The 13,706-nt window shown below is 41.7% G+C and overlaps 1 protein-coding gene across 1 annotated transcript in view; it reads right to left on the bottom strand.

The window, feature by feature from the left end:
* TENM4 (teneurin transmembrane protein 4) overlaps positions 1 to 13,706 on the bottom strand; it is a 348,330-nt gene that overhangs the window by 108,118 nt on the left and 226,506 nt on the right. The window contains exon 14 of the mRNA XM_026063905.1: positions 7,435 to 7,581. Within this exon, the coding sequence (XP_025919690.1) occupies positions 7,435 to 7,581 (147 nt within the window). The remainder of the gene's footprint in view (positions 1 to 7,434; positions 7,582 to 13,706) is intronic.

Here is a 13,706-nt window from a genome sequence, read left to right as displayed (position 1 = left end):
GTGGAGTCTCCTTCTCTGGAGATATTCAAAACGCGCCTGGATGCGATCCTGTGCAAGGTGCTCTAGGTGACCCTGCTTGAGCAGGGGGGTTGGACTAGATGATCTGTGATTCTGTGACTGGAGTGGAAGGAGGAAATGACTGAAAACACAAGATAATCACCACTAGCTGGCCAGGAAATCGAGCTATGATAATGTTTTTAGTGTTTTTAGTCTACAAGTTCACAGCATCCTCCCGTTCATCACTGTGCCGGAGAATACTGTTGATGCATCTGTCTTCATGGGACTCTTTTCCTAGGCAGGATTTTAACAAAGGGACTAATGCATTACACCAGGAAAGCAAGAAAAACAAAACAATCAAACAAACAAAGAAAAAACCCAGGCAACCTATTTTGGGAGTGAAATTCATGAAGCTGAGCAAGGCATGTGAAAGCCCTTCACAGCAGAGGAGAGACTGGATTTCAGATGGTGCAGTAGGAGTTGCTTAACCTGACCAGTGGTCAACTGATATCATGCCTAAAACTGTCTCCTTCAGAAGCCAAAGCACTTTTCAGATGTGATTTTTCTGAGAAAACGTGACTCAGAGCTTAGGAAGTTTCTGTGGGAGCAATGGGCTCACACCCTCTGCAGCTCGGATATCCTTGTCACCAAGGTTCTCCCATTTCCCTGGCAAGTGCTGCAAGCATTAAGCTATTGCTGAAGTTCACCCTAACCTACTCTGTTGACTGAATCCAAAGCAATTCAAGTGGTGTTCTGAACATACCTTGGAAACTGGCCTCAGACATAGGCATGCTTCTTTCTCAAATCCTGATCAAGAGGAAAGTGACTGTGCATGCTGTGCACCCAAGACATGACTGAGTACACTCAGGGGAAAAATTTCAGGTCTCTAAGGGAACTTTCTGCCCCAAAGGTGAGGCAACAGTTTGCCTCAGATGCTAAAGAAGGCCTGGCAGAGCTTTCCTGAGGTGCTCCTTTGAAAGTAGGTGCTTAAACTCTGTTAAAGCATCTCTTCAGGAGCAGAAATGCTTTGTGAAATGCATGTCCCACCCTATCTTTTCTGAAGATGGTTCATGTCACCTTTTGTTGCGTTTTATATACCAGCAGTGCCTCCTTCCCATCAGTAACTTTCCTCGTTTCAGCAGGCTATGGTATGTTTCTTCTGACATGTTTTCACGGTTTCTTTCTGAATCTATTAATCCAAGGAATTTCATTATGGACTAGTCAAAGGTACCAGGGACTCTCCCAGGTTGTCAGGCCAACCCACAGCCATTGCTGGACCCTCAGTTCACAACACATCAGCCTCAGCTATGGCACAACAAACATCTGCTTCCGGATGCTGTGATGCATGGATTCACATCACACTCCCAACAGTCCCAGTGCTAACAACTGGCAGCAGGTGATACACAAGTGTTATCTCCAACACAGAGTTAGCAAAGATCTAAAACCTGGAAAATGTGAAACAGTCATTTTGTTCTCTTACTTGGGGAAAGGTTGATTAACAGTCATCATAAAACAATGGAATAGAAGCTGGGTGATTTATAACAAATTATACCAGTAATCCAATCTTTTCAGGTACAACAGGCTTTTTTGTCTTCTTAGCAGTGCTTCTGTGGTTCCTCCAAGATGACCCTGTTGTTTGACTGGGTCTGTCTGTGATGGTAAATGCTAATTTATGATGGCTGTTTTCCCAGGTGCATTCAGATCTCAACACTTCCCTTTGTAAATGCAGCTAGCACATTAATGCATCATTTTTTATGGTTTCAAGGAAGCAGACAGCTCCCCTGCCATGCCCAGGAGACAATCTTCTTGTGCTATAAAAGCCTTGCAGGCATGGGTTAAAGGTTCATAACAGTGTGCAGAAAGGAAAAAAAAAAAACAAAAAAACCCTGAAAGCACCCCATCACCTTGTCTGCAACTCATGCATTTGTAAAGACAAAGGTTTGTGTTCTGGGGTTCCCTCAGATTCTTACAATTCCCGTTACAACTCCGCCACTACCTTCAGGTGTTACCCCACATACTGCCAAAGAGCACTGCAGCCTCCTGCCAACTCTCTAACACATTATTTGGCATGTGGTGGACACATGGTGGACACATGGGGATTAAGAAGGCCAGTGTGCAGTGCCAAATTTCTCTTGCCAAAGAATTTGAAATATTGCAGTCCCAAAGCATTATGCAAGTCTCCACCTTACTACAAGCACTACCTGATCCTTGAACAGGGCAAACAAGAGACCAAGCATTACCCTGCAGAGTGGCACCAAAGGACTACAGTGCAGTAAAGCAGACACTGTTGATCTATTTCAGCTGAGAATCTATTTCCGATAATTCATATGTGGCTATGTCAGAACCGCATCATCACTGAAGTGACAGCTGGTTTCTAGTGGCAGCACTAACTAATAGCCAAGGCTGCAAGGAAAGGCAAAATTCCATCCTGCAGGGGCTTGGTTCTTCTGACCTACTCGCTGCTCCATGGTTTGAAGACTATGGCAACTTTCAGTTGTCCTGGCGCAGGAGGATGGAGGAAAGGAAAGCAAGAGAACGGTTCCACCTGGGAGCTCTTGGGTAACATCTGGTTGAGCCCAGAACTGGACTTGGAAAGACAAAAAGGGGCCATGTGTACTTTGGCAGCCTGCATCTGTACTCAGCTACGTGCACTGCATTTAGTTGTCATGAATAAGACATAAACTGAGGTGCAGAGGCTTAGCTACTATAGTTCTTGCGGAAGAAGGGAACAGTATGGTTTTTCTTCTTCTCTCTCAAAAGAAAATCACTGAGCAGGTAACATGCAAGAAAAAGAAGAGTTGCTATACTTCTATGTAATGGTGTGCAATATACCTTAGGACAAGCCAGAACTATTTTAATGGGGAGATAGATACATATATATATGTGTGTGCGTGTGTGTGTATGTGTATATATATGTGTATGTGTGTGTATATATATATATTTAAATTATCCTGCATAATCACTAACATAAGCCTTTGGAACTGTTTAAATTGGAAAGAGGCAGCAGAGAACAGCAGACAATTGAACATCAGCCTCTTATTAATATGAGAGGCCACATAATATTAGAAACATTTATATTCCTGTCATGCTTTTCATCCCAGAAAGATTCTTGCCTTTTAAAAGTAAAGCGACTCACTTTCTGGCGGAGTTCAGCAGCTGTTTAACAACTGGAATTGCTTAAAGCAGGAAATTAAGAATACAGCCAGTTCTTCTTCCTGGAGAACCAACAAGTTTTACCTTATCTTGAAGATGTGGCTACCTTGGAAAACCCCAAAACAATAACAAAAGCCCTCAAATGTCTGATCAACTCTGTTCATCAGACAGAACCTTTAGACAAAAAGAACTATTTAGTTTAATACTTGTAATTTTCTCATGGTTTCAGGACGGGGTGTATTCAGACAATCAAATGGTGTCTTGGCCAACTCTCTGGCTCTGAACATGGGTGAGTCATATGGCTAGATGATTCCTCTGGATGAAAGACAGCTAACACAGCTTTGCTTCCTGGTACCATATCTGTGAACTTGTGAGGAATAGCCTCTCCCCTTCCCCTCCATTTTTCATGTACACTCTGTTCCTGATGGAAGAGCCTAGAAAAGCCGTGGAGCCTGTATTTTGCCTCAAAATTCTCAAGGCTTAGCCAAATGCCATTAACTTTACTTCTAGGACTTGTCATGAAAGCAAATTTCCTGGGTCTTTTAAACCTGTCAACTTTTTACTGTTTAAGTACATGACAGGGCACTCTATGATGTGGGGTGTAACAGAACTACCCTTGGGTAGTGAGTGCTTGCAGCCATAAATTACAGAGGTTATCTTCTGCCAAAGAGAACCAAGAACGACTTTTCTGGGTCCCTTTTAAGGAAACATCTCCCACTTTCTGTGAAACAGGCTGTGGCCTCTTAGGTCAAATGTGCAAAATCCTAGTCTTTTACCTCGGCTGTTAAAGCTGTGTCACTGCACTGTGTTCCCTTGACAGATACTGGATGATCGCCTGCTCTCAGTTACTTATTCCGACTCCATTTAAGTTGATGTACTTTGTGTTTAAAAGTGTAAATAAAGTGGACCTGGGTGTGAAGCATAAGGGTCAGCTTTGACAAATGACACTTGTGTGTGGAGAGGGGACTGCTCTCTGCGACACCTTTTTTCTAACCTGAATAGAGATTATCTTTCACGGAGGTGCTCTCTGAGTGACCTCTGCTTAGCTTGTTATTGTTTATCTGGGGCTGAACAGCCTCCAGATTTAAGAGGCCAACACGCCCTGTAATTTGGTACCCGTCTCCCTCGGGGTATGATTAGGCTAGGATCTGATGAAAAAGATCCTGACTTCAGCTCCCATTATACTGAGGAATTTCCGGCAGCAGCAATTTTGATTAGCAGACACACAATACCACAGCATTGGAAATGGCTTCTGATGAGCTCAGGCAGAGCGAAACTGGGCGTAGCATGAGCAGCCCCACATTGTTTTTCTGAAAAAATCACACTGCTCTTCATGGTGTCTCAGCCTAGAGAGAGACTGTTCTGAGCAGAAAGCGACTCGAACGGCAGAATCCACTCGCCAAAAGTAAGCGTCGGCCAGGTGATATCTGAAATAGGGCAGACAAATGATGCCATAAACCTGTCTCTCTCCACTGATGGTACGCATGGTGAGCAGCTCAGATGTCTGACTAAAGCTACATGAAATGACTCCCGTCTCCATTGTCTACATTCATGCGCACAAGAAGACAAGTTCAGCAATAGCTCTGAAACACTGCACGAGGAACAGGTCAGATAAACCAACCTACTCCAGCCCAGAGCAGGCATCAGTCCAAACAGTGTGACAGAAACCTGAAGAGGGAGAAGCCATGATGCTCATACACACATTACCTCTCCTTTCAAAAGGCTGCTCAGGCCTACATCGCAGTGCTCTTGGAAGTGCTGCAGTTTCCCCAACATATAATCACTCTGGTGACAAAATGGCTGCACTGAAGAAGGACTCATGGGACTCAATTCAGCTGCCTAAAGAGAGGTGCCTAGTGCCATCTGAGAAACCTCAGGATATCTGAGAAACCCACAGGTATCTGTCACCCATGAAACAGATGCTTATATGTTCCACAGGAGGTCCAAGCTATTGTGAAGTGGAAGCTAGAAGTCAGCTGGGATACTCTAGGACTTTTCAAATGGTACTGGACAAAAGGAAATGGACATAAGTTGGAACACGGGAAATTGTGACTAGATACGAGGAAAAAAAAAATACTGTGAGAATGGTCAAATACTGGAGCAGGTTGCCCAGAGAGGTTGTGCAATCTCCATTCTTGGAGGTAGTCAAGGATTGACTGGACGCAGTCCTGAGCAACCTAATCTAAGTAGACCTGCTTTGAGCAGGGGGGTTGAACTAGATGACCTCTGGAGGTCTCTTCCAACCTGAATTACTCTATGACACTCCGTGGATGCCCATCAGACACGAAGCCCTAAATCATCACTGACTATAATGGGAGCTTACTCAGAAATAGGGTGACAAGAATAGCTCCAGCTTCTAGCTACAGAGACCAGCAAAACAACTAGGAGGCAGGCCCAGAATCAGTCTTTCCTCACCAGGCAACCACATTCCAGTCCCTGTGCTAAGCAAGGAACTCTGGCTCCAAAGTAGAAGTGCCTCAACACCACTGATGCCCCTTCATCTCAGAAGTTAAAATTCTGGATTTGAACCCACTTCTGCAGCATTAATGATCTATAAAAAACAAGTCAAGAAGGTAAACTTGTACTTGTTGCACTCTCCAGCTGACGAGAGTCCTTAGCAGTTGTTCAGCAAAACCAAGAGTAGCATAGTGTATGTCTGACATGGGTTATCTGCAGACTGTAACGCACGGCATGTACACATATATGACTTTTTCAGTTCATCAAGAGAAAAGCCAACATTCATTTGTGGGCTTTGACACATGAATAAGCTGTCACAAGGCAATATGTTACAATCTATCAGTTGCTTCGCTCTAGCTGTATACACCACTATTCCGCAAAAGTTCACCAAATGCAAGTTAGCAGCTGATGTGCACCAACTTGTAAACATGTCAATGCCTTTTGTCTCTCCTGTCTACATCTGCTGTCCTGCAGGCTAACAAGGCGACAAACCACTCGTTTCAAGGTGAGGGTAACCCAGTTATAAAGTTAGCATCTCGAACCAGGAGATATGAGGAGACGGTGTTCCACCAAGTTGTACAGAGTCTGGTCATGCTATTTTTGATGTTATACAGATGTGGTCTTTATTGTACATTAGGCTGGATTACTCCTTTTTTTTTTTTCTCCTCTCTTTTTCAAAACAAGACTTTTTTTTTGTTTCTTTTTTTTCAGGGAAACTGGGATTATCCTTGGCTCTATTTACCATATTTTTACACATCTGATGTGGTGAACTTTATTGCTGCCTTGTGTCAGCTGTAAATAGAAAAGATGAATACAGTGATATTCAGTTTCATGTTAGGCAAAAAGCGACCTTTGTTTTACAGCATGTCCTCTTTGTACGGTTCTCCAATTTTTTCCATCTTTTCTAAAGGGATAATTTGGTCCATTTACCATGCCAGATGTGCAGAAGTATTTTAAATATTCAATCAGAATCCCAGATGCTGTGAAGCAGATAATCACAGTCTTGGCTTGGCTATTTTTTTTTTTTTGACTGTACTGTTCTTGTTAATATGGTAAAACAGAGACTTGCAAAATGTAGTCTCCACTTCACAGTCTGTGTCCTGGCCCAGACTTGTGGTTTACAAAGCCTTTTGCTGAGTGACAACAAAACAAATTATGCAGTCTCCCTTATGCCTTAAATTTAATATCTCATCTCCTGCCCTCTAATTCAAACCTTCACACTGCACCAGGGTTTCCTTTGTAATGAGATAACTCTGAATATTAAGTTTGCATTATGCAGGGCTATTATTCACATGCCTGACATCATTACATATGGAACTATAATCAGTAAAACATGCTTTGAGAGGGATTGGATGGCTTGTGGGCATGGGGATCAGCCACTGAAGCCTCTAAGTTACTTCTAAACAGCCATCCCAAGTCAGTAGTGACCTACCAGAAAGCCTTGATGAGAACCTCAGGCAGTGAGGCCAAAGTTCGAAGAGTCAGGGACATTTGCTGTCTGAAGTGGTCCTACCGTGTCACTGCTGAGCCACGCAGTTGGAGTGGAGTGATAGGATGAGTGCATAGCCTCTGTCTGCTCTCTGGTATATGGACTTGATCTGAGGACAAATAAACCTCACTCTTCAGCCCTGGCACCCCAGGTCCAAATCCATTTCATTTGAATTCAAATCCACTCTGGCTGAGTCAGCCTGGCAGACCTCACTGTCTGTTCTCCACCAGCTGTCAAAAAAATAATCTGCCCTGCAGAATCAAACCCAGCTGACTGTTCACTGTGCAAGGTTTATAGGCTCTGCGAAGCCTGACATACCACATGTGCTCATGTCCTACCTCCATCATTGTCTTTTCCATCGCCGCATGCTGTCTCCATGGAAGTATCGCAGCCCGCTCCTCTCCAGCCCAGCTGGCAGACACAGTGCCAGCCGTTCATGTCCAGAGTGCATCTGCCGTTGCCGTTACACAAGCCAGGGCATCCCTCTGCAAGGCAAACAGCCACACATTCTAATGCACTGCAAAGACAAAGCAAAGCAGCCTGGAAAGGAGCTCGTCAAACAGCTTTTCCCCTTTGCCTTCAATTTATTTCTTCACTCCCACTTGTTGTCTTCACATCTGGAGCGAACTGTCCCAGTTCAGCATCAGAATGGTGGTTCAGTGGGTTACTGCTTCCAGCTTTCCCAGGAGGTCCTCACTGCACGGTCTCACTAATTGGATTGAGGGAATGGTGAGCTTTGGGTAGGCAGTGTGATTTTCCTGCTTCATTGTTTGTAAAACTCCACCCTGCTGTTTCTGTCCCTCAAATCCCTTGCTTTGTAAGATGAGGATTTAGGGTCACCTAAATTCCATATGGGGTTAAAGTTCCTAGCACCCTGAGAAAAACAGCTGGCTTTCAATGCTACTGAGATCTCAGTCCGGTAAACAGGCAAAGCTGGCTGGAAAGGGAAGGGATTCTCTATATTAGACAATGTTTGGAGAACACCTGATTTCTCTGCCTCTCAGTTTGGGTGGGATTCATCTTGCCTGGTTACTGTCCATCTGTAATAGAGATACTTCAATTCCCTCTGTAGTCAGCAGAGAGGCAAACTGACATTCCCATGGTATAAGTCCCCTCACGTATTTTAATGCTTATATTGATGAGCTGAAGCATGCTCTGAAAGTGCCTATTTCTCTCCACTGACTAGAAAAGGAGTCCAGGGTGACTAGCACAGAGGCAAACATTTCTATTATAAGTGATTAAAATAAGGGGAGATGAATCCCATGCTTCCTGTCTGCTCACTAGGGTTTGATTTTCTTATCCGATGACCCCCTGCTGAGATTTCCATCCCCTTTTAACAAAATAGCAGAGTAATTTCCACAGTAAGCAGCAGGGTGAAGAAGGCTGCTTAGTTTATATACTTTGGGGGGCTTTTTACCTACAGAGCTTGAAAATCTTTACAGAAAAGCAGTCAGAAATGTTAGCCATATTTTACAGATTAGGAAACTGAAGCGCATGGTAGTGAAGTGATTTTCAAGGTCACTCAGCAGGATTGATTAAGCCAGGAAGCCAATTCTGACTTCGCAAGCTCTGTTTTAAGGCCCTCTCTACTTATATGCGTGTTGTGAAAATCTGCCGTGTGATCTGAGTTTGTTGAGACCCTTAGCTTTGCACGACAAGTTTGCTTTGTGAAACTGCACAAACATCGCAGACTTATCGTGGCTTGAAGAGTTACAACATGGTGGTGAAGAGTGCTGTAAGGTGGGTGTCATTGCAACGTGCGGTTGACTCATTACTCACAAGAGGCATCCCGAGGAAGTGCTGAGACAGCAGGTATAGCACACGACACCATCATGTATCCTGCACTGGGTAAACGTGGTTCAGAAATGCCTTTTAACTAATAAACATGTTTCATAGTGAACTTCTAATAATTCTTCTAAGATTGTTTTCCTACAGATTCAGAGGGATGAAATGGAATAAGGAACAACAGTGGCAAGGAAAAATCCTTTAAAAAGATCTTAAATAATTTTTACATTTACAAACATCGTTGTGGTATTTCAGTCCTTTAAAATGTGTACTCTGTCTGTGGTGAGCATATTTTGGTACTTATACATTATATTAGTATCTATATACTACAGAAAGAGCTGCCAGTGCTATTTATAGGCAAGGCTACTCGAAATTCCCCATTTTAATACCCTGCCTTCAATTACTTAAAACAGTGCCAAATTTCTAACCATTTAAGCTGTTGGGTTTTTTTTTTTTTTCATGCTGGAGCTAATTTATTTATTTGTTTCCTTTATTTAATTTCAGAATAAGCTAAAAGTGTTCAGCTGTTGTGGAGACTGAGAGAGGAAGAAATGTATTACTTGTTAAAATAATGTGCTAAATAACTTAGGTAGATAGGGAATTCCACACTTCAGAGCAGACACATTCTGTTTCCGTGGGACAACCCGGCAGGGATGTTTTTATCCCCTCTTCATAAATCTCCCTAAATTTGCCCTTGCCTTCTGAAGAAACCTCATTTTATCCATATTCTGCATGGATTCATTAGAGTTTGGCTGGTGGCTCAATTCTGTGATGCTGTTGCATCATCACTGAGCACACTTCACGGTTTCACCACTCTAGTGCATCAGTTGAGCTATGTCTCCCATCCTAAAATAATCTGTTCTATCCTGCAGTTTCAAAGGCTGATCAGGAAAATCCTTGCAAGGAAGGTGGAGTGATGTTGACCTGGACAGAAGTTCAGTGGGAGTCAAAAGGAGCTGGGTTGAGGAAGTTGATGAGAACATGGTAGAAGCATAGGAGTCAAAGAAGAAGGATTGGATACCACTAAATTTTTAACCCAGAAACTAGTGTTCAATACTAGTGTTCAGACTTTTATCTTCTGCAAAGGGAAGAAAATAAAAAGGGGACTGACACTTTCACCAATGGGTTTTGGAAACTTTTCCTGGGAGCTAAGGACAAAGGACTCCTGGGGTCAGTTCCAAGCCATGTAGGAACAGGTCCAAAACCTGGAAATGGTTTAAATTAGGGCTACAAGGTTTCACATGATGAAAATTTCAGAGGGAAAAGAATTTCATTTTAAAATTTTTACCTTTAAATTATATTGTTCATTTCTTAACTTTTAAAACAAAGATCTCAAAAGCAAAGTTCTAACATTATTAAACAGAAAAGATACTGTACTGATTGATATATCTGGACCCAGAGAAACTAAGTCAAGCATCTCAGAAGGTAGACAGACAGAGGAAAAGCACCATCCAGCAGGACAGAAAAGAAAGAAGAGAGAGAATATCTCATAAGATTATGCCCTCAAAGTGCCTACTGCTCTTCCTTGACTATTAAGGAGATCCAGGGTGACAAGTTCAGATATAAGTGTCTACACTGTAGATAACCTAAAGTGGGATGACTCCCACCTCTAACGTCATAATCCATTGTTTTGGCATCTTTCAAGTCTAGAAAGCAAGTTTACCCCATCCCACCAGATAGAGCCATCTCTGTTTCCTAAAGAGATGAATCTCTTCCAAGAAGTCAGATAGAACTGTCTCCTAATGAGAGAACATCTTCACAGATTCATGAACATACAAGTTTTCAGATATTAACCATCGCATTACAAGGTACAGCAAAGTATCAGTGCTGTGAGAACTAAATTGTATCTCTCCTTTATCATGGGTTCAGTAGGAGAGAAGACTGTGCAGAAGTAATGAGGAAGCAAATCATTAACAGAAAGCAAAATAATTAAACAGCAGCTGTTAGAGGACTCATAGCTTCAAATTGTTAGAAGAGAATACAAACGCATAGGCCAACATATCTAGGAGAATAAACCTATGAATATTACTATTTTTAAGCTGGTTCATTGGGTAAAGACTTGACCATCATTAACAATATAGAGATAGGAACACATAGTATTCCACACTCCACAAACAGTGCATTACAAAGCATTTGACAAAAAGACGGTACAAATTAACTTTATGCCTTCCTTTCCTGTCCTGGGGAATACAGCAAAAAGATCATCCAGTTTCTGAAGTGCTTCTGAATATCAACACAGCAGGGTGGCTTAATCTTCACAGATTTACACCACCAATTTCTTCCAGCTCTGATTTCTCATAGCCAGAGTCAGTATGATCCATTTTTCCTGTTTGTGTTTGTTAATTGTATTTGGGTGATTGAAAGAATTAAATACATGAATAGAGCTTTTTGAGGATGAACCCCCCCACACACCTTTATGTGATTTTCTAACTAAAGCACATGAAAGTGCTGCTGAAAGATGATGATACAGCAAGACATTCATGAAGATGTCAGGTCTGCCATGCAAGAGTCAATACAGACCAGGGAATCACTACAAAAAAATGGACTAATTTTGACTAGACAAAAGAAGAGTATCATAGTCAAAGCAGAAATTCACCAGAGTAAGAAATTATCTTGCCATTTTAAGATTGGTGGTAAAATAATCTGCTCTTAATGATCTGTACACTTAAAGCCTTCTCTAATTAGTCCAATTATAAACAATGTTCAATGGGACTTTTCTTCAAGCTAAGCCTCATTGCCACTTGAAATTGGACTTAAAGGATAAGACTTTCCTAGTTCTGATCGTAAAGTACTGACAGAGAATAAATGTTTCTTTCTCTTATCTTTCCTGATGGTTATTCTCACAAGTCCTAATAGACAGTGGTTGAGCTTTGAAACAAGTAGGACATGGTTGAATGCAATACAAGAGGGTGCAAACACCTGTAGCTTAATAGAACAATAATCATTAAGTGACTTGTAGAAGTTCTGTAAGGCTAAAGAGAAGGACCAAAAAGCATCATCTGATACCTGCAGGCTATGAGAGCATGGCAGAGTGTTCTGAAAAATACAACTACCACCATGACATTTTTTGATGGTGGGAATGAAGAAACCTCTAATCAAATGGTCCCTGTAAGATGAAGATTAAAAAGTCACTTGCYAGAGCTCCCATTACTTGTGAGTGTACAAATGATGGAATTGGCTGCAGTTAGACCTTGGGTTCTCACTGCTTCTCAAATGTCAGGAGCAGCTCAAAGAAGTGACCCTACAAAGAAGTGTATTCAAATGGAGGTGGCTGTTCAGCATCTTTACATTTCAGACTAGCTATTTACATGCCTCACCAAAGAGTTAATGTGCTTTTATTTTGTTTTGTTTTAAGCATGGGACTTGATAACCAATGATAGAAATTAATTATGCTGACWTATTGTCAGTTCCAATGGTATTCTAGATAGAGGACCTCTCTTCAAAATCAGCACATTTTTAGTAATAGACACCTCTTTTTATTTTAAACGTTACCACTGTTAAGTAGGCCTTAGCCTTGGAGACTTCCTTCCAATTCTAGTTGGATCTTTTTGGTTTAATCATGCTGATGTTTGCTCTTAAAACTTGCTCTCCAACTTAGAAACAATTCTGCATCTTGTCTGCCTTACAGGTTCCTTGTAAAGCTGTAGGAAAGACTAAGCAGTAAATCAGGCTCACCCCTGACAGGGGTGACAGGATTACTAGGAAGGGATTTCAACCAGAAAGATGTTAATAATTAAGAAAGCCAAAATGGCATGAGTAATTTAGTTCTGAAAAAATGCATGCTATGCAGTTAGCCAAGTAAAAACATGTACTGTTAATATTTCAGTTATTGCTAATCTTCCCAAAAGAGGCCAAGCATTGAGACAATGGTTTATTCTTAGCATGTTGCTTAATCTGTTACCCACTGCAATACTCATTAAATTGACATGCCTTTATTCTTGGGCATTAAGGTGATTCAAAAGGCTATACAGAGGACAAGTGATAGCTAGAGAAGACTTACTAAAAAAAAAGTTGGGCCACTGAATGGGCTAATCGGTACTGCAGGTCCTTGGACACAAGCTATACAGGCTGATTTGTCATCTTCTCTATCCCCTTGGTTCTTATCTGCTACCTTTTAATCCAACCTTCTCCAATGCAAATTGAAATGAAAGGAAGGAGTCCTGGATTTTTGAAATGCAAAACACTGAGATGTGGAACATTAACAGGAGGTTCTGATCGCAATCCCTAGTGATGACCTGGATCTTTTAAGAATGCCACCACTATGACTCCATAAGAATATGAAAAGTGGCCCTTTTTCCTTGATCTAAGAAGGAGGATATCATTTTTCCTCCTAATTTAAATAAAGTCAATGATGTTTTACTGACTCTAAGCAATGAAAGAAATCTAAATACCACTGAACAGTCAATCCATAAGCAGGGGTTCAAGGATAGGTGCCACTTACTGCTGCATTACTCTGCAAAGTCTCCTTATTTACATTGTGGGCATTTCATTATCATTCATATTTGTTTATTTAAATTTTTTTCCTATTTGCAATTGTACCTCAACCTGCCTACAAGCATCAATGGAAACAGGAGAGACATGTTAGAGTATAAGCTCATTTAGAGAAGTGAAGTCAGTAGGGCAACCATGTTTCTTGTCATACCCTAAGAGCCCTGTAAGGCGGAGACTTCAATTTAACCATTCACCAGCCAAATATTTTGGCATATCTGCCCTTCTTCATAAACCTCTCAGGGTTGCTGTTTCTGATTGCTTGCAACCTGAAAAGGAGGGTGAATTGTATGGAAGAAACAGATTTATTCTACCTGATTTTTTTGGTTTGTTTAAC

The sequence above is a fragment of the Apteryx rowi genome, unplaced genomic scaffold (assembly GCF_003343035.1).
Source record: "Apteryx rowi isolate R43461 unplaced genomic scaffold, aptRow1 scaffold_101, whole genome shotgun sequence".
Classification (NCBI taxonomy): domain Eukaryota; kingdom Metazoa; phylum Chordata; class Aves; order Apterygiformes; family Apterygidae; genus Apteryx; species Apteryx rowi.
The sequence above is the reverse complement of the archived record's forward strand: the minus strand, read 5'-3'. Positions and strand labels throughout refer to the sequence as shown.